General features: G+C 55.0%; 1 protein-coding gene across 1 annotated transcript in view; it reads left to right on the forward strand.

Annotated features, from left to right (window-relative positions):
• ARHGEF2 (Rho/Rac guanine nucleotide exchange factor 2) overlaps nucleotides 1–19,053 on the forward strand; it is a 107,855-nt gene that overhangs the window by 77,095 nt on the left and 11,707 nt on the right. The window contains exons 7-10 of the mRNA XM_065420137.1: nucleotides 13,339–13,406; nucleotides 14,242–14,305; nucleotides 18,181–18,310; nucleotides 18,630–18,739. Of these exons, the coding sequence (XP_065276209.1) occupies nucleotides 13,339–13,406; nucleotides 14,242–14,305; nucleotides 18,181–18,310; nucleotides 18,630–18,739 (372 nt within the window). The remainder of the gene's footprint in view (nucleotides 1–13,338; nucleotides 13,407–14,241; nucleotides 14,306–18,180; nucleotides 18,311–18,629; nucleotides 18,740–19,053) is intronic.

The following is a 19,053-nucleotide window of genomic DNA, read 5'->3' on the forward strand; positions in this document are numbered from 1 at the left end:
GTGATTCTTGGCTTCAGATCCTCAGCTGGTGTGAAGCCATGGTAGGTCCCGCGACTTGGTGTAGCATCTGGCCCATGGAATCTAGGGCAACGTTCCTATCCCTGACCTCCAGGCTGGTGGTGGTTCGTCTGCTCCCCCAGTCGTGGTTTCATTAGATCTCGCTACATAGGATCAGGCTTGGCTGGTACTGGGACAGGAGACCTGTGTAGAGTGAGCAATGGTGCAGGAAGTGATGCCCGCGTATCAGGTGGTGATGCCATCCATGTCCGGCTGTGTGGAAGAGAAGTGTCAACTTCTGGGATGAGATGTAGCTTCGTAGACTCCAAGGCCAGAAGGGTCCATCGTGATTATCTAGGCCAGGGGTTCTCAAACTTCATTGCCCCACGACCCCCTTCTGACAACAAAAATTACTACACGACCCCAGGCGGGAGGACAGGAGCCTGAGCCTGCCCGAACCCCACTGCCCTGGGCAGGGGGGGCAAAGCCGAAGCCTGAGGGCTTCAGCCCCAGGCAGGGGGCCTGTAGCCTGATCCCTGCCACCCAGGCCTGAAGCCCTCAGGCTTCAGCTTCGGCCCCTGACAGTAGGTTTCAGGCTTCAGCCTGGACCCCAGAAAGTCTAACTCTAGCCGTGGCGACCCCATTTTGCGACCCACAGTTTGAGAACCGCTGATCTAGTCTGATCTCCTGGATGACACAGGCCAGAGACCTTCCCCAAAACAATTCCTACAGCAGATCCTTTAGGAAAACATCCCACCTTGCTTTAAAAATTGTCAGTGATGGAGAATCCGCCAGGACCCTTGGTAAATTGTTCCAGTGCTCAGTTGCCCTCCCCTGTGTAGACTGATCACGTCACCCCTTCATCGTCTCTATGTTAAGCATACATAGATTGAGTCTATTGCTGGAAGGCCTGTTTTCTAACTCTTTCATCATTCTTGAGGCCCTCCTCTGAACCTTCTCCAATTTACCACCATCCTCCTTGAAAGGTTGATACCGGCCTGGTCGTCGAAGCACGGTTCTGGCTTCTCAAGGTGGTTGTGTCTCCTGGTGCTTTTTGCAACGGAAGGGATGTCGGATTTAGTGTCCTGGTCAGATTCCAGTTTTAAAATCCCCGCCAGAATGATTCAAGGGGCCTGGGGGAAGAAGGGCCCCAGATCTTACGGGAAACCAATGGAAACGGAGCCAATCCCAGTCTCTCTACAGCCCACAGGACTCTGATTCCCATCTTGCACAGTGGTGTGTTTTTCTGCATTTCCTAGTGGCGGTGTGCCTACATGAGACAGTTGCGTGAATTTAAACCAGTGAACAATTGCAAACCTCTGGGTAGATGCTCTGACTTCAGTTTAAACCGGACTTATTTAAGTCGATCAGGAACTAGTGTAAACTAAATGAGTGTGTCCACACATCCAATTTGGGGGAAACTGGTATAGATTCTGCCTTTAGCATTGGCTGCCGGTTAGTGCTGGGTGAAATAACTGTTTACAATTGTGTTGTAATAACCCCTAGCTCTTTTCAGCCACAGATCTGAGACTGCTTTACAAAGGGGGTTAGTATCATGGGGAAACTGAGGCACAGGGGGAAATTGACTTGCCCAGAGTCACTACTGGGGCCAGTGGCAGAATGGGGAATAGAACCTGGGTGTCCCGAGTCCCAGTCTAGTGCTCTAACCACTAGGCTACTCACATCCATGTGGGTAACAGCTGTGTGACAGTATGCTGACATGTCATCTGAGGTTCAGCCATGGCTAATATGTGACTCCTCTGATGTTGCCGAAATTGATCCTTTTTTTCCAGGAGCGGGAACGGACCCTGGCCTATGCCCAGGGTGCTCTAGTCCTTTATACGTTGTGACTGATTATCTGTGGGTGTCTCTCCTCACACTCCTGCGAGGAGCCTCCTGGAGTAGAGAAGTGCTGGGACAGGGTCCTGCCCGGAAGAGGTTGTCCAGAAAGCTGAGAGGCCTGGAGCCTAGTGGGGTAACTAATCTGGTGTCCGTGGAGCAGGGCTGTTTGCAGGAAGAACATAGCGACCGATTACCCAGGTTGTTCGGTTATAAAGAGGGAATTGCGCGATGAGCCATTCTCCCTCTGCAGGCAGGAGGTCCCCCGGGGTCCTCCCTCGATTCTGGCTCTCATGAGGTGACTCTGTGGTATTGGTTCAGGTCAGATTCTGCAGTGTCCCTCCCCACCCAGCCCTTCTGCCGATCAAGTCAGCAGCTCGTGAAGGGCTTTCATTTTAGTTTTGCAAATGGTTTCAACATCCTTATTCCTCAGGAAACCACTGAGATCCCTCGGCTTGACGCAGCGAGGAGAGTGCGCATGCGTGCGTGTGTGTGTGTGTGTGAGAGAGAGAGAGAGAGAGAGAGAGAGACGGAGAGGGAGGGAACTGCCTCTGAACACAAGTTCCTTTTTCACGCCACCATTTGGCGGAGGTGTTGGTGAACTAGTTGGATTTCCATTTGCCCTCCGTGGGGGAGGTGGGGAGAGCAAACAGAAGCATAGAGGAAGCTTCCATTAACTCTCTAACTTTCCTGTGACACCAGTGTAACTGACACAGTGACGTCTGCCTGGGTCTGCAGACAGCCTGAAACAGTAGCTCAGAGGGGTGTGAACGGCCCTGTTCATCTTGGTAGCGTGTTCGCTCTGCAACCTAGCAAGGGGGTTCAGTTAGCTTCAACTGGGACATCATCGAGGTCCCAACTCTTCTTAGGGGCAGAGAGAACTAGAGTCTGGGAAAACCCTAGGAAACTCCAGGGAAAACCCTAGGAAAGGCCAAGCCTAGGGAGATAGGTGAGGCTGAATTATAATTTTAAACACCAGACTTGCAGAGGGTGGGGGAGCGTCTGGAGTTTATCCTGCATCCATTCAGAGCGGGGCAGGAACTCTGCCTGTCTACACGGTGCTGTGACTTGCACCGCCCTTGTTAACTACTGTATTCCACTGCTGGGCTGATCGACCCAATCAGATCTCCCTATGGTGTCACGAGTGGGTAGAGCTTAGGTTGTGGGCGGGGTTTGGGAGAGTACCACGTTTATGTCCCTCTCTAGGCCGACTCCCCCTGGTGGTGAATACCGGCAGTTGGCTGATTTGCGTTGTAGTAGCGCATCGGAGACACTAGGGTGCTAGGGGCTGTACAGAGAGAGAAAAGCTGATCCTTGTTCACGCCTGGCTTGACTTTCCAGCCCACTTCCTCTTCTGCCCGTAGAACATGCGGCTTCCCTTTCTGTAGTAACTGAGGTTTAGATCTGCTGCCTCATCTCTGCAAGTTCCCCTCCGGAAGAGCAGTTGTTCCTGGGCTCTGCTTATCGTCTCTGCCAAATGATGTTTTCCTCGGAGCAGTTGCATGCTGCTGGTAGCTAATTCAGGATGCTTCACCATTGCTTTTCTCCAAGCACCCCTCCGGGTGGCAAGCTCTGTTTGTTTTGGCTTTTTTACAGGGCCGTTCAAGTGCCATTTAATGTTAGAGGCTGAAAAATGACTTTGCAGGGAAAGGCCATTGCGGGCTCCTATCGGGTGGATTTCTAGACCAAAGCAGGTTCGCTGCAGGTGCCATTGTATTAAAACACCTTGTGCTGAGATATGAAAACCCTGCTAGCTTCCTTCTGCCTCTTGCATAATCCTTAGTAATAAAGATTCTCCAATAGATTGCACAAACACCCTCCCCCCCCCAATGGGAACTGAGAAACTGTCTTCTGCTCGAGTCTGCAGACCTGATGGTGTTGGAAATGTGGAGTGAGACACAGCCATGTGTGCCCTGTTGTTTGTATTACAGTAGCACACCACGGCCCTAATTAAAATCAGGAACCTGTTGCGCTAGGCGCTGCACATGCACTTAGCGAGTCACAGTCACATCCCCGGCACAATTAATCCCTGGTGCCTCTCACAACATAGGGGTTTCCTGTCCAATGGCCCGTTACATTCTTCTCCTCAAATCGTAGGCAGTATTTTTCACCCTCCCGTGCTAAACTGCGGCATGTCGACCCTGGGTGCTGTGAAACAGCTGCTGTGTTCCTCCCCAGCGGTGACTGCAGTCATTGGGGGGGCCACAGGATGCCCAGGGGCTGCTTACAGGTGTCCTAGAATATCAGTGTCGGAAGGGACCTCAGGAGGTCATCTAGTCTAACCCCCTGCTCAAAGCAGGACCAATCCCCAGACAGATTTTTACCCCAGTTCCCTAAATGGCCCCCTCAAGGATTGAACTCTCAACCCTGGGTTTATCAGGCCAATGCTCAAACCACTGAGCTGTCCTCTCAGAGCAAGAGATTCTGATGGACGCTGCGCTCCCACAGTCGCCGCAGAGGAATTTTTGGAGCTGCCTGCTGCAGCTTCACCACAAGGCAGAATGATCGTTGGGCATGTCTACCACGCAGCTGAAAACCCGCGGCTGGCCCGTGCCAGCTGGCTCGGCTAAGGGGCTGTTTAATTGCAGTGTAGACGCTAGGGCTGCGAAGTGGGAGGGTCCCAGACCTTGGGCTGATGTCTTCACTGCAATTCAACAGCCGCTTTAGCCTGAGCCCGAGTCAGCTAGCACGGGCCAGTCAGGGGTGTCTTAAGTGCAGTGTAGACATGCCCTTTGTTACAGAGGGGCAGCAGACCCAGCAGTTCCCCCACCACCACCACGCCCAAATGTCCTTGGTACAGCACTGCAATTGTAGCATTGCAACAGCTGATCTGAGCTCATTTCCGGAAACCGCTGCCAAATCAGACTAAGGAGCAGCTCTGGCTCCTCCAGTCGCTCATTGGCTGAAGTAACGTCTCTCCTCGGCAGCTGCTTCGCCTCCAGCCTTTACCTGCCCTTCCTGGCTACTTTGTACAGGTTTGAGCTAGAAACAAGAGGGCCGGGCAGCTTCGAGTTCTTGCTAAAGCCAGCCCGCAGACAGGCCACTGACTGGCAAAGCCGTGTGCCCGCTCCCACCCCTGTGCCAAAGGGAGTCGACGGAGGTTTTTCTATTGTGCAGGCAGCCCTGGGTGGATAACATCCACTAGAGAAGTCGCAAAGCCGGGGCCAGTCGAACTGCCAGGCGTCTAGTGTTTCAGATAAACAGGAGCTCCCCTAACTGGCTGTAGAAGTAGGTCCTTTATCCTCTCTGTGGACCAGCCACCAGGGGGCAACATGAGTGAATGAACTTAGTATGTTGCAGGTGGAGAGAAACGTGGAAGAACTGGTGCCATGGAAGCGTGGCTGTCTGGACTGGCTCAGTGTTAAAAAGGGGGTAATTGCTGGAAGGGAAAATTGGCAATAATAAAAGCCTGGGGCTTGATCCTGCGAGGCCCTTCGGAGCTGGTACCTATCATCTTGGATGCTGCAGGCTGGGGAGAGAGGCTGGTCCTGTGGGCTAAAGCACAGGCTCCCCTGGGCAAATCCATTCAACTCTCCAGGCCGCAGTTCCTCAGCTCTGCCTCGCCTGTTCCCAACTGTGAACTCTTCCGCGCGGCGATTGTGCGCACAGTGGGACCCTGATCCCATCACCCAGTTAATGGCAACAGGGCCCTGGCAGCTTCTCGGCGATAAACCTATTTTTAGACTCCGCCTCTCCCCACCGGCCTGCGATGATCCTATCGCTCACGTTTAATGGGACAGAACCTCGGCCGCTCTTCAAAGAGGAGCGAGGCTGAGTGGTGTTCAGAGCATGGGCTGTGAGAAATCGATCGGGACCGAGGCTAGCTAGTGGGAACACATAAACACTGGGTTTCTCACTTGTTTTGTTTCTCTCCCCCCGCCTGCCGCTTCTGAGTTGCACAAGAGCTGGCTCGCCAATCTCCAAAACAATATTTGTCTTCTTAAAAATGCAGAGCATGACTTCATTTCCTCCCCTCGGTCAGCAGACTGCAGCGTCTGACCTGGCTGGCCCAGGAGCCTGGGTGCTCGTCTGCTGGCCTGCGAGTGTGGCTTGCGCTTGGGGTTAGTTTATCCGACGCCCCCCTGGCCTGAGTAGCTGGAGGAGTGGGGCCATGGGGCTGTTATCCCGTGCCGGCGCTTGGGGCATAAGGCCACTTGATGCCCTCTTTGCACTGCCTGAATGTGGGGGCTGTGCAGAGTCCTGCCCAGCGCTGGTGTAAATTAGAGCAGCCCCAGGGCTGTTGTCACTCCGGCTCTGCCCCCCAGGCGAGCAGGGACAGTGCACTCCTCCCGTACCCCCGATGCTGGAGGCAGGGCAGGGGCAGAGCCCTGACACCAGTTGCATTCTGGCTGGGAAGACCCCTGGGTAAAGGGGTGGAGATTCTCAGGGGGCCAGTTCTGCCCCCTTTATGAGGCCCTCTTGCGTGTCTTCCCCTTTCTAGGGGCCTGATGGAGGCAGCAGCCAGTTAGTGCTCGGTGGAGATGGCGCTTTGCAGAGGAAAGACACACGCTGTGCTCTCTCTCTCTCTCTCTGGATTCTTGTGATCGGTGTTTCCCACGTTCTAAAACAGCAAGTCATGCAGACTGGAGGTCTGAGGGAAGAGCCACAGGGAGCCAACCCAAAGCTTGTGCAGGGGGGAAGTGTATCAAAGGCCCTTATCTGACCCCAATCACCGTAGTATCTGAGCACCTCACAGCCCTCCTGTGAGGCAGCGGCAGCTGGGGAAACTGAGGCAGGGGATTAAACCCAGGACACTTAAGGCTGGCATCCTCACCACCAGGCCGTCTTTCCCCTCTATCCTAATAGGAACCCTGCTGTGGATACCTTTTACGCTGGGGTGGCCAATGCTCTTGGGTGCCTAATAGATTTTTTGCTCTTAGGAAGCTTTGTTGTGTGGGCTCCTGGGTACACCCCTTGGGCGTTCCCGGGATTGTCCCCTTTGTGGGTGCCCCCTCCCTGCTGAGGCTTAGCCGGGGAGCTGTGCCGGCACCCTCAGGCTCCAGTGCACTAAATACGGCGCTTTTGTTCTCCTGCGCTGCGCATTGATCCGCCCGCCCTGTGACAACAGCTTTATCCCTGCCCGAGCGTGTGATCAATCGCTGCCTGCTCTCCCCGCCGAGGGGGTTATGGTTCATCAGGGACAGTCACTCCCTGGGACGTTAGCGACTGGATGCGTTTGGTCCTTAAATGGGGCTGGGCAAAGCTCTGTAAAGTGTAAGTGAAACGGCTTCAGATCCCAACGGGGGGACAGGTTCTGGAGTCAAACGCTCCTAGGCCCTTGGCTCCGGTAGCCGATTGGCCCCCGCACCCTTTACTGATGCTCCCATTGGAATCGAGAAGGGGGCGTTTCTTGCCTAAGTGGAGGTTGGGATTTTTCAAAAGGGCCTGAGGGAATTGGGCATCCAGCCCCCATTGAATTGCGAACGCCCCTTTAGGAAAAATCGGCGCCTAAATCTGCAGGGTTGGATTAGGATCTGTATTACGGCATCGTAGCTCTGCCCAGTGGTGCTAGGGGCTGTACAATGCCAAGGAGACTCGGCGCTACAGGGCAGGGGCTTTTTGTTGTGTCTGTACAGCGCCTAGCGCCCCCGGGTCCTGGTCCACGACTGGAACCCCTAGGTGCTACCACAATGCGGATGCAAAAGAATGGCTCCTTGCCCTTGTTTTGATACACAGCTGGTGGATAATTGGGGCCTGTTTCCACTGGCTGGCAGGGAGTTGTAAACCAACTTTGAATGGGGTCATGCCCATTGGCCAGGTCTACGTTAGGAAAGTGGGGTTAACTAGAGCGTATTAAAACCCTGGTGTAGGCAAGATGTGATGGTAATGCATGTCCGCTAATGGGGGGGTTAGCCCTTGGCTCTCCCCCCCCCCCCCCCCCCCCGTCTGCCCCCAAAGTTGACCCTGACCAGGTGATGTGTTTAAAATCTGTGTGTGTGCAATATACACAAGGCAAAATATACCCTAAAATCAAGCCCCCTTCCGTGTGTGTGTGTGTAACCATCCCTCTGAGAACAAGCAGGCTGCTGTTTCTTCCTTTAGGCTGTGCTCCCTGTAAACAGCGCCGCCCACTCCGGGCCCGAGTTGGATGCACTGAAGGCCCCTTGGACACGGCTCTGGCAGTGGCCAGGGACCTTTGCAGAGGGCAGAAATTCAAGGTGCGCCCACTTTGATGCCCCTGCATGCCGGAGCTGATGAGACCCAGACCCCCTGAGCACAGCATGGTCTCTGGCTGTAAGCAGCTGAGGGGCAGTTGGAAAGCCATTTGATTTCTTAGAACCAGTACAACCAGTTTGCATGCAATTATACCAGTGCAAAGGTGTCTTGTCCCAGAGCGGCTTATTCCTCTTCCCATATGGGAATAGCCGTATCCTTATAAACACCTGTATGCCCATAGAACTCATCCACACTAAGGGGTTTGTATGGCTTTAACTACCAGTGTAGTTAAACCAGGACTGTGGGGAGTGGGAAGGGGAAGGGGGGGGGGACAAGGCCTCAGTCTGTCTCAGCCCCTTCCCCATCCCTCCCCCGGTAACAAAAGATCTCGCTCTGCTCTGTCATTAACAAGATCTTTAACATCCCCCTACCACCACCACTTTGTTGGCCTGGAAGAATTTGGGTGTCTGGTGGTGGTTTGTTTTTTTAAAAGCATCTTTTCCCTGATCTGTATTTATAAGGGGTGTGTGAGAGTTTTAGGGGTTTTTTTTGTTTGCAATCTCTGTTCCCCTCACATCAAAGGCTAGGTTGTATTTGCCATCTGCCTCTTTTGGAATGTTACCTAACTCTTCAAGTCTGCAGCTGCCCAGAACAAGGGACGCATTCGTACTCTCACATTACAACCGAATAGTAACTATCCAGTAATGAGAAGGGGAGGCTGGTTTTGTGGTTTTAAAACATGGGACGTGGAGTCTGGAGATCTGGGGTCTATTCCTGAACTGGCCTCTGACTCACTGTGTGACCATAGACCAGTGACTTAGTGTTTCTGTGTCTTATCTGCCCCTACCCCAGTGACAAGGCGTAATTCCTTGTGTGTAAAGTGTTTGGAGGTGGCAAAGCTTTTGACCAGTAGTAGGTATTTCTGGCGCTGGCGGGGCGGAAAGGCCTAGCCCCACACACTGCAGCCGCTTGGCCACAGATCTGGGACTTAACTTCACAATAGCCTCCGCTGGGTGATCTCACCCAGTCACATGCAGGACCCTCTGTTAGTTCTCCATTTACAGAGTGCTGGCCCACGGTTTGGGTGGGCCCCCAACTCCCCTGGCTGCTAGAAAGCATGGCTTTGGATCTATGACTAGCATGACTAGGAGCTATGTCCGTTTCACGTTCTTCCTACCAAAGTTAGAGTAGGTCACATTCAGGGCTTTTATTGCCTATTACTACTCTCCAGGGATCCCAGAGCTCTTTAGGACACCCGCAGGGGGAACATTTTTGCCACCACTGAAATGCAGCCACCTCTGGAGTGGAATGTGGCAAGTGTTAACAGCACACAACAACATGACAGATTAGCCCAGAACGTTTAAAAAAATATGTTGGACGCTACAAGGGGAATTTATGGAGGCATAAAATAATTAGCAGAGTTGGAACTTTAGCTCGGGCTAAAGTAGTTAGATAGGGTCTGCTTCAAACGGAATCATTGCAAAGAGCTAGAATGTTTATTTTTTTGACATCCAGAGCAGTCAGATTTCCCCCCCCCCCTTTTTTTTTTTCAGTGAAGTGGTGTTAGGTTGCAGAGGTCTGTTTCTCTCATCAGCTCCTGAGGACAGTTGAACATTTGAGGCATGGATTGCATCATTGGCTGGATAATTGACCATCCAGTCAGCAAAAAATCACAGGCAGGGCAAAGTGGAAAGAATCTAACTTGTTCTAGGAATTGTGTTAAAGAGCTAATACCTGGAGAACTGGCTGGGAATTCTCCCAATCCAACTGAACTTGGAAACCCAGGGGAAACTTTTGTATTTAAAGTCTCTTTCCTGCTGTTGCCAGTTCTCACGGTACTGGGTGTTTTGGCGTAAAGCCCCAGCTGCTGGAGTCATGTGAATCTCAACTTTGGTTTAAAATCGAAATAGTTTCTAGCGCTTGTGGTGGCAGAGAAAAGTTTAAAAATGTGAATCCGAAAGGTTCGGAAACCAGAAGACCAGTTGAAAGAAGCCAACGTTTTGGTTTTTTCTTTTACAAAAATCTCATTTTTGGGGGGGCCTGACTCATGATTTTTGAATGCCCGGGGTTGGTGATGCCGTAACATCCCATCCCCCTAAATTCTCCCTACCGTTTCAGTTGAACATGCTCTTTGTCAGGAAGAGCCCTGCTGGGGTGTTGCGTGGTGTGATGCAGCACTGCGGCATCCCACCCCAGAGATGGCGGCTTGTCACTGGCAACGTATAGAAGAACAACAAACTTTTTTTTCCTCTTGCACCTTTCAGCTCCCAATCGCTCAGTGTACAAACACTCACTGCCTGTTGCAGGGGGGTAACCGCTTATCTAAATTCTCCCTCTGTTGTTCAATAAGGACTTAGAGGGGTTTTGATATTTGCCCTCAACCACTGTAACCCGTACAAGGGCCTTGAAAGTGCTTGATTAAACACTGGGGTCAGTTTCACCCCAGTGCATCAGTCCTGGTACCTAAGACACCCTGCAGGTAAAGCCTGGGGCCATGAGCGCTTATGCCAACCTCCTGCTCTGGGGTAAATCTAACCTCAACCTTCTTGGCCCCATGTCACAGAGGGCACAGGGAGGGGGAAGTGACTTGCCCAGCGATGGCACTGGGCAGAGAACCCAGGAGTCCTGGCTCCCGGTCCACCACACCCCCCTCCCTGAGAGGTCCTTACTTGCCTCTTATTTTACAATGCACACCGTAGGGCAGATTCAGACCCGTGGAAGGCAGCAAACTTTGCAGGGGATAAGAGCTGTCTGGGTTAGGGGGGCTAGGTTTGCTTGTTGGTGGGGGAGTCTCTCCCCACGGTCCTGCTAGCCCCTCCCCACGACACTGAGGCCTGTCCCTGCACAGCCCTCGCAGGCCAGCTGAGCTGGGGCATTGGCCACGAAGGCTGGTAAAGCCCCCGGCGCCTCCATCGCGTGCATCTTCGGCAAGTGGCGTTGCAAGGGGGGACCCGTCTGGAGCGAGCGCCGAATCCCTGCCCAGCTCGCTCACCATCTGGTGCCCAGCCCCTGCAGCGGGTGGGGAGGCTTGCTGCTCGGCAGCAGGGGGCCGGGGGCCTCTCCAAGCCAGGTGGCACTGGCCTCGCCCCAAGCCCTGGCACGGCGAGATGCAGATTGCAGCCAGCGCCAGCCCCGGTGCCAAGCATTCCAAGGGGAGTGCCCCCCCCCAGGGGAGTGCAGATGGTGGTGACACCCCCCTCTCCCCCCCGTTCGGGGGGAGGGTCAGTTTCACATGAGAATCCGTAAGCAGCTGGTAGAGGCTTCCCGGGAGGCGCACCGAGTCTCCTGCCCCAGCTGGCAATGTGCCGTCTAGGGAACTATGCTCCCCAGCTGCAGGGGAGTAGGGATGACAGGGTTTGCAGCCTCCCCGGCGTAGTTCAGGCCTGACTGGGTTGCTGGAGCCTACACAGAGTGTAGCTCATAGAATCCTAGAATATCCGGGTTGGAAGGGACCTCAGGAGGTATCTAGTCCAACCCTCTGCTCAAAGCAGGACCAATCCCCAACTAAATCACCCCAGCCAGGGCTTTGTCAAGCCTGGCCTTAAAAACCTCTAAGGAAGGAGATTCCACCACCTCCCTAGGGAACCCATTCCAGTGCTTCACCACCCTCCTAGTGAAATAGTGTTTCCTAATATCCAACCAAGACCTCCCCCACTGCAACTTGAGACCCTTGTTCTGTCATCTGCCACCACTGAGAACAGTCTAGATCCATCCTCTTTGGAACCCCCTTTCAGGTAGTTGAAAGCAGCTATCAAATCTCCCCTCACTCTTCTCTTCTGCTAAACAATCCCAGTTCCCTCAGCCTCTCCTCATAAGTCATGTGCTCCAGCCCCCTAATCGTTTTTGTTGCCCTCCGCTGGACTCTTTCCAATTTTTCCACATCCTTCTTGTAGTGTGGGGCCCAAAACTGGACACAGTACTCCAGATGAGGCCTCACCAATGCCGAATAGAGAGGAATGATCACATCCCTTGTCACCAATGTCGAATAGAGGGGAATGATCATGTCCCTCGATCTGCTGGCATACCTCCGGGATGGGCACCTTTATGGTGGAGAGTCTCTGGTGTGGCCGGAGATGAGAAGCTACTTCTGTCTGGGGCCAGAGGAAATAGTTTCTCAGCGCAAAGGCTCGGGGTCTGCAATACACCAGGCCTTGCCGGATCTACTCATCCACCCACAGAGTGGGGAGCTTTCACCCGGAGCCTCAACCCTTGTTTGGCCTCCGTCCTGAGAGACCCCTGCCCACCAGGAGCTCAGTGCCTGGGTAGCGCCAGGCAGGAGGTGGGAACCGGCTGTGGCAGCAGCCAAATGGCCAGGGTGCGGTGATGTCGCTGGGTGGATCTGATCCTCCGCAGCAGGGAAGGGAGGAAAATACGGTGTCATGGTGGGAAACTGACGTGTGTTGATGCTCGGCAGGGCAGAGCAGCACAGGCCTGGCTCAGCCTGTCCAAGGGGAGGTTACAGAATAACACAGCACCCTCCCGATGAGCTCCAACGCTGAGGTCCTGAGTGAGGGTGGGTCATTAAAGATCCCTCTGCACTTCCTGGCCTTGGGAGGAAGCATGGCCTTGTGGTTAAGGTACCGGACTGGGATTCAGGAGGTCTGGGTTCAGTTCTCAGCTTTGGCTCTGACTTTGGGGAAGTCTCGTCTCTGCTTGGTGCCTCAGTTTCCCCTCCCATCCTCTGTTTAGACCCTGAGCTCTTCAGGGCAGGGACTGTCTGTGTACATACAGCACCTAGTGTAATGGAGTCCTGGGATCAGATCCCATGATATAAATAAGAAGACTGTTAACCTCTTGGCTCCTGGCTAAATTCCACTTCTATTCACTACATTCTGTCTCCTTGCAGTTTCAGTTGAACATGATTTTTCTTCAGCCCTAGCCCTGAAGCAGTGTTGCACTGTTTCTCTGCACGGTTAAAGTTGCTGCATCTTGCCCCAGAGGTGGCTGCATTTCAGTGGTGGACAAAGTATATAACAATAACAAACTTTGCACCGGCACCTTTCACTTGTGGCTTTAGAACCCTGGATACATGTTATCCCATTTTACTAGTTGGGGGCACGGGGGGCTCCCAGCCCCTGATCTGACCACTAGGCAAAGCTCCCTCCCAGAGCCAGCAAGAGAACCCAGGAGTCCTGACTCCCAGACTCGTGTTCTATGCCTTCTAGACAGCACTCCAGGCTGGGACTAGGACCTAGCCGTCCTGCTGTAACCACTAGGCCATAATGCCAGATCAACCCTTATCTCAGAGGGGTTTTAATGAGGCCCTTAAAGCGGGCCGAGACCCCGGAATGGGGCAGTGCTGTTACTTTGGTGTCCGGTCTAAACTCCCCTCTCCTTCTCTTCCAGCCTGCAATGTCGCCATTCACAACCGCTGCAAGGACACCCTGCCCAATTGCACCAAGGTCAAGCAGAAGGTGAGCAGCCCGTGGGGCTGGGGAGGGACTGAGACCTGGGGGGGGGGGGGTCCCCATCACCTCTCTTGAGCACTGGGTGAGTAAATGAAATGAATAGGCAGCAGGTTTAAAACAAACAAAAGGAAGTATTTCTTCACACAACGCACAGTCAACCTGTGGAACTCCTTGCCAGAGGATGTTGTGAAGGCCAAGACTATAACAGGGTTCAAAAAATAACTAGATAAGCTCATGGAGGATAGGTCCATCAATGGCTATTAGCCAGGATGGGCAGGAATGGTGTCCCTAGCCTCTGTTTGCCAGAAGCTGGGAATGAGTGACAGGGGATGGATCACTTGATGATTCCCTGTTCTTTTCATTCCCTCTGGGGCACCTGGCACTGGCCACTGTCGGAAGACAAGATACTGGGCTAGATGGATCATTGGTCTGACCCAGTAGGGCTGTTCTTTTGTTCTTAGGGAGCTGTTCACCACCAGATCACCAGCTCCAGTCTGTTTTAGTAGTTGCCTTTCGTGCAAGGAGCTGGCTGATTGTCCGACTCAGCTGGGAAGCTCTGCTCTCCCTCCGGAGGGCAGGGGGGAGGCTCGTAGGTAGGGGGCGCTCTGTGGGAGGAAGCTCGCCCCACATGCTCACCCCATTGTGCCCACTGTGAATTAATGGGATGGAGGCGCCTAAATACCTTTAAACATTGGCCCTGGGGGACTATTCTGAGTGCAGAATAAATGCAACTGCAAATTAGCTGGGGGGGGGGGAAGCGTGTGTGCGTGCACACCCCTGTTCTATCACCAGAAGCTCGGTGAGATAATCTGGCTCATCCCCTTTCGCCCTCTGCCCCCAGCAACAGAAAGCCGCCGCGCTGAAGAACAACTCGGCGCTGCAGAGCGTGTCCCTGCGGAACAAGAGTAAGTGAGCCAGAAATCCTGAGCCCCCCGAAGGGGCCGAGTGCCGGGGTGGCTGGTGAGGGCGGGGAGCAATTTGTTTCTATTAAAGGAATTGGATTAGTGGGCAGTGAGCGAGGTCTACTGGTTGGAGCAAGGGGGGCCGGGACGGTGTGGGGGCCGGGGGGTTAGAGCAGGTAGAGGGGAGTCTGGGCTCCTGGGTTCTATTCCCGCCCTGGGAAGGATTGAGAGGTTTTGTGGATCAGAACAAGGGGATCTGAGACAGGATCTGGAGGTTCTGTTCTCAGCTTTGGGAGAGGAAGGGGGGACAAGTGGTTGGAGCAGGGGACTGGGTTCTACTCCCAGCTATGCTGCTGAAGAGGGCCGAGTCAATGGCGCATGATAGCCCGGGGGGGGGGGGGGGGCGCTGCAGTGCCAAAGCTGGCGGTGTTTCTCCGTCCCCCCTTACGTGAGCGGCCCATGTGGCGTTCCTGTCCCTTTAACGCTCCATCTCGAAGCAGCAGGATGGGGAGAGGCAGCCCTAGTCTTCCAATCCTCAGGTTTGAAATCGCTGGACTTCCCCCACCCCCAGGTTCGGATCCCGGTTGGGCCATCCCAGACCTTTGTCTGCCCCAGGGAAATAAATTGTTCCATGCCTGGTACTCCCTGTGGGTCTGCCAGGAGGGGCCACGAAAGGTCCCGTGGCCCTAGTGGCAGGGCTGGCCTTAGTCCCCTTGACCCGGACGTCCCACCGAAGCGTGCTGCGTTCCAGTTGGCAGCTGCCCGCCCCAGAGGTGGCCGCATTCCAGCAGCGCTATGTGTGTAGTTCGCAAAGTGCTCTGGGCCATCCGGAGAGGAAGCTGCCACGGCTGCTATTGATCAGAATCTGAGCAGGGGGAGGCGATAACCGCGCCGCTGTCTCGTGAACAGGGCCGTGTTCAAGCATCAGCCCTTCAGGACACGGCAAACTGACCCAGCGTGGCTTCCCTGCCCGGTTTGCTGAGCTGAGGTGCCCGTGACACGCACACAGTGTTCGGCTGCATAGGGATAACCCCCCTGCCGCACCGGTCGCCCCATCGCAAAGGGGGCTCAGCAGAGTTAGAGGGGCTGCGGGAGAAGTGACAAGAACCTGGCAGGAGGCTGGGGGGAGGAAGAGGGCAGGTTATAAAAGAGGACGAAAAGCGAATGGGTTAGAGAAGGTGCATCAGGAGCTTGTGTTCAGCAGCAGCATTGGGCCCGTCTCCCACAGAAGGGGAGTTCCCACAGGGAGGAGCCGCGGCAGAAGATGCCCCCCTGAATTGCCCCCTACCCAAGCCTCAGGGCTGGTCTAGCGGGGTTCGGAGCCTCCTGGCCTCGGTGCTCTTTGCCCTTCCTGGGGAAAGGGAGGGGTCTCCACTGAATGCCCTGTGGGGAGGGAGAGAGCTGAAATGTCTGCCCATCAGCCACGGGGCTTCTACCCCCCTGATTGACTCCAGGAACTGCCCTGGGCCCTGCAGGGTGCCTGCCCCCTGTGAGTCTTGTCCATGGCACCCCGACTGCATGGAGCTGCTAACAGAGACCAGGTGCTCTGTGGAGATGGGGCTACGCTGCCCCCTCCTGGCTTGACATGGATACTGCACCCTGAGGCAGTGGAGACGGCTTTCTCCCCAGGAGAGAGGTTTTCCACCCCGCCTAAGATGTAGATCCCCTCTTGAATGATCTGCTGCGATTACGTCCAGCCTCCCCTGCAGGCAGCTGTGGAGAACGCCCGCGGATCGTTTCTCCGGGGGGGGGGGGGGGGGGGGGGGGGGCTGTGAAGTTCCTGGGGTCTGCAGCGCTCGGAGCTGGCTCTCGACTCCACCAGACGTTAACCGTCCCGAGGAGGGTTCAGGCGCCCCCAGGCTGCACTCTGTGCCGGTGGAGTCACCCGTTCACGCCAGCTGGGGCGCTGGCCCCTCAGCGCCACGCGCAGAGGGTGAAATCCTGGCCCGTATGGAATCGGTAGCACCGCTCCCACTGACGTCACTGGGGCCAGACTGTCCCACGTGCCCCACGGCTCTGGATCCCAGCCCCAGCCTGTTACCTGCACAAAATTCTCTATTACTCACACACTCAAGGGCACCCACCTTTACCCAGTTCCTAGGGCTCCAGGCGAAAAGCACTTAACTTTACCCCTCCGTGGGCTCTGGGCTCTACTCCTCCATGGACTCTGGGCAAACACCCTTTCCCTGTGGACTCAGGGCAAAATCTTTTGCGGGGTCTTTTACCAGTGAAAGAGCCTTACACAGTAATATCCTACATCACCTCTATTCATTAACAATCACCCAAACCAGACTGCACACGCTACACAGACAGGGCTCACCGCTCCCAATAAGACAGATGAACTTTTCTTCATGGCCAGTCAGGATCAGGTCCATCTGGGGGACTTCAGTCTCTGCACGGCGTCATTGGCAGAGTGTTGAGGTCTGGCCGCTCTGATCTTTGGGGCTGTGTCCTGGAGTTGGTTCCCAAAGAACTTCCTTTTGGACCCCAGTTTATAGAGTGAAATTTGAGTCCTTCTTAACCAATCGTTATACTAAAATTTTACTAACCAATCCTAACATAGCGTAACAAAATTCTTTAACCAGTCCTACCCCACCACCTTCATTCATTTACACCTAGCAACATTAATTATATAACAGGCAGAAACAATCAAAGAACCAGACAGAGACCATGCAGATAAACAATAGGGAAGTGGGGACCATAAAGACAAAACAATAAAGAAATGAGGATTTCACAACCACAACTCTTGATAAGTGATTTCTTGCCAGACAGATGCTGTCCAACTAAGTTTTTCTCTAACCATCTCAAGATCTGTTTCTTTACCTGGTGATAGTGGGGGCCATTAGGACGGGGTCTCCTTCTTAACAACCTGATATTACAGTGTTTTCAGGGCCGGCGCAACCCATTAGGCGACCTAGGTGGTCGCCTAGGGCGCTGCGATTTGGGGGGCGGCGACCACGGCGGGACCTTCCGCCGTCTCTGTGGGAGGGCGGCATTTTGGGGCGGGACCTTCCGCCGCCCTAGCTGGCGGCGCTCCTGAGTGTTTTAACGTAACTTAGATGGAATATGAGGATGTGACTTCCTGCTAACGGTTGCTGCTTGGCTGCTCTTTTAATCTGGCTGCAGACGAAGGCTTTAGGCCTTACAATATGGCTGCAGACAAAGGCCTTCTCCTTCCCGGCCGAGCTGCCTGCCCATGCCAGGACCAGGCGGTGAAGACTAGAGAAGATGGCCTGGTGGTTAGAGACTAACCTGGGACTCGTTAGACCGCGGTTCAATTCCCTGCTCTGCTGGAGACGCTGAGCTTAGGCTAGTCACTGAGGGCCAGATTTCTGAGTGTGTTTAGGTGCCTAACTCCCATGGGAGTTACCGTTAAAAATCAGGGGCCGAACTCTCTGCGCCTCAGTCCCCCAGCTGTGCAGTGGGGATCCTGGCACAGGATAGATGCTCAGGCCCTATGGCGATAGCACCGTGGATGGATAGGGCAAAGAAGAGGCCTTGAGCATGTGCCAAGCTGGGATCCCAAATGTTCTCTCTTTCTGGTTTTCCCCTCCCTCTTCCAGCCACCTGCTCTAACCACTAGTCCCCACACCCTTCCCCGGAGCAGGGGAAGGCTCGCCCGCTGGGCATGGCTTCGGGGAACCACGGGTTGCACTGGACAGGGTTGGGTCCCTAGCATGGATGCTGCCCCCAAGTATTTCCTGCGGCGGATGCGTTGGCCGGGTCCTGCCCGGCGGGGACCCACATGCTGTGGTCTGGTTCTCGACGCCACAGTGAGACTTTAACTGGTCAGGCCGTGCCGGGGTGGGCTCGCCAGTGGGACCCACTCTCCCCCGGTGCTCCAGCTCACGGCGCCCGTTTGCTCCCTCTCTCTGCAGCGACCACAAGGGAGCGTCCCAACTCGGCCATCTACCCCGCCGAGAGCTTCCGCCAGACCCTGCTGGGCTCCCGCCGGGGGCGGCCCGCCCTGTCCCTCTCCAAAAGCGTCTCCACCACCAACATCGCAGGGTAAGTGCCGGGGCGAGCGGGGTCTGGTGGGTGGATCACGGGACCAGGAATCAAGACTCCTGGGCTCTTTTCTCAGCTGTGAGCGGGGAGTGGGGTTTAGTGATCAGAGCAAGGGGGCTGGGAGGTAGGACTCCTGGGTTCCATTCCCAGCTTTGCCACTGGCTTTCCCCATCTGCCCGTCCCCTCCTAGTGCCTGGGTTCCCAGCTGTAGGAAATTGACTGTCTGGCTGGCGCGGCGCATGGCCAGGAGCTGCAGTGTTTTCGTTTCCTGTCCGGGGGGCTTTCTCTGACCCTGGATTCTCCCGCCGTCTCCCTCCAGGAACTTCAATGACGAGTCGCCCCTGGGTCTCCGGCGCATCCTATCCCAGTCCACCGACTCCCTCAACATGCGCAACCGGACGCTGTCGGTGGAGTCGCTGATCGACGAAGGTGCGAGCGCTCTGCCGGGCTCTAGGCGGGGCACTTCGGGGTGCCGCTCGAATCTGTCTCGGGTTGGGCAGTGACTAGAGACGGGCACCGCCTCACTGTTGGTGGGAGAGCTGAGGTGGCGGGCCTTGGCACTGCAGGGGCGGTGGGTTCTGGGCTATGCAACGGGGGGGTCATTGGCACTGGGGCAAAGGGGGCAACTTCCCCCTGGACTTCTCATAGGCCCGTATGCTCCGCTTCCTCCCCGCCCCCCTGCCTTCTTGGGGTATAATAGAACATAGCCTGTAATTCTGTCTGCTGGCACAATGCGTCACCTC

The sequence above is a fragment of the Emys orbicularis genome, chromosome 20, assembly GCF_028017835.1.
Source record: "Emys orbicularis isolate rEmyOrb1 chromosome 20, rEmyOrb1.hap1, whole genome shotgun sequence".
Lineage (NCBI taxonomy): Eukaryota > Metazoa > Chordata > Testudines > Emydidae > Emys > Emys orbicularis.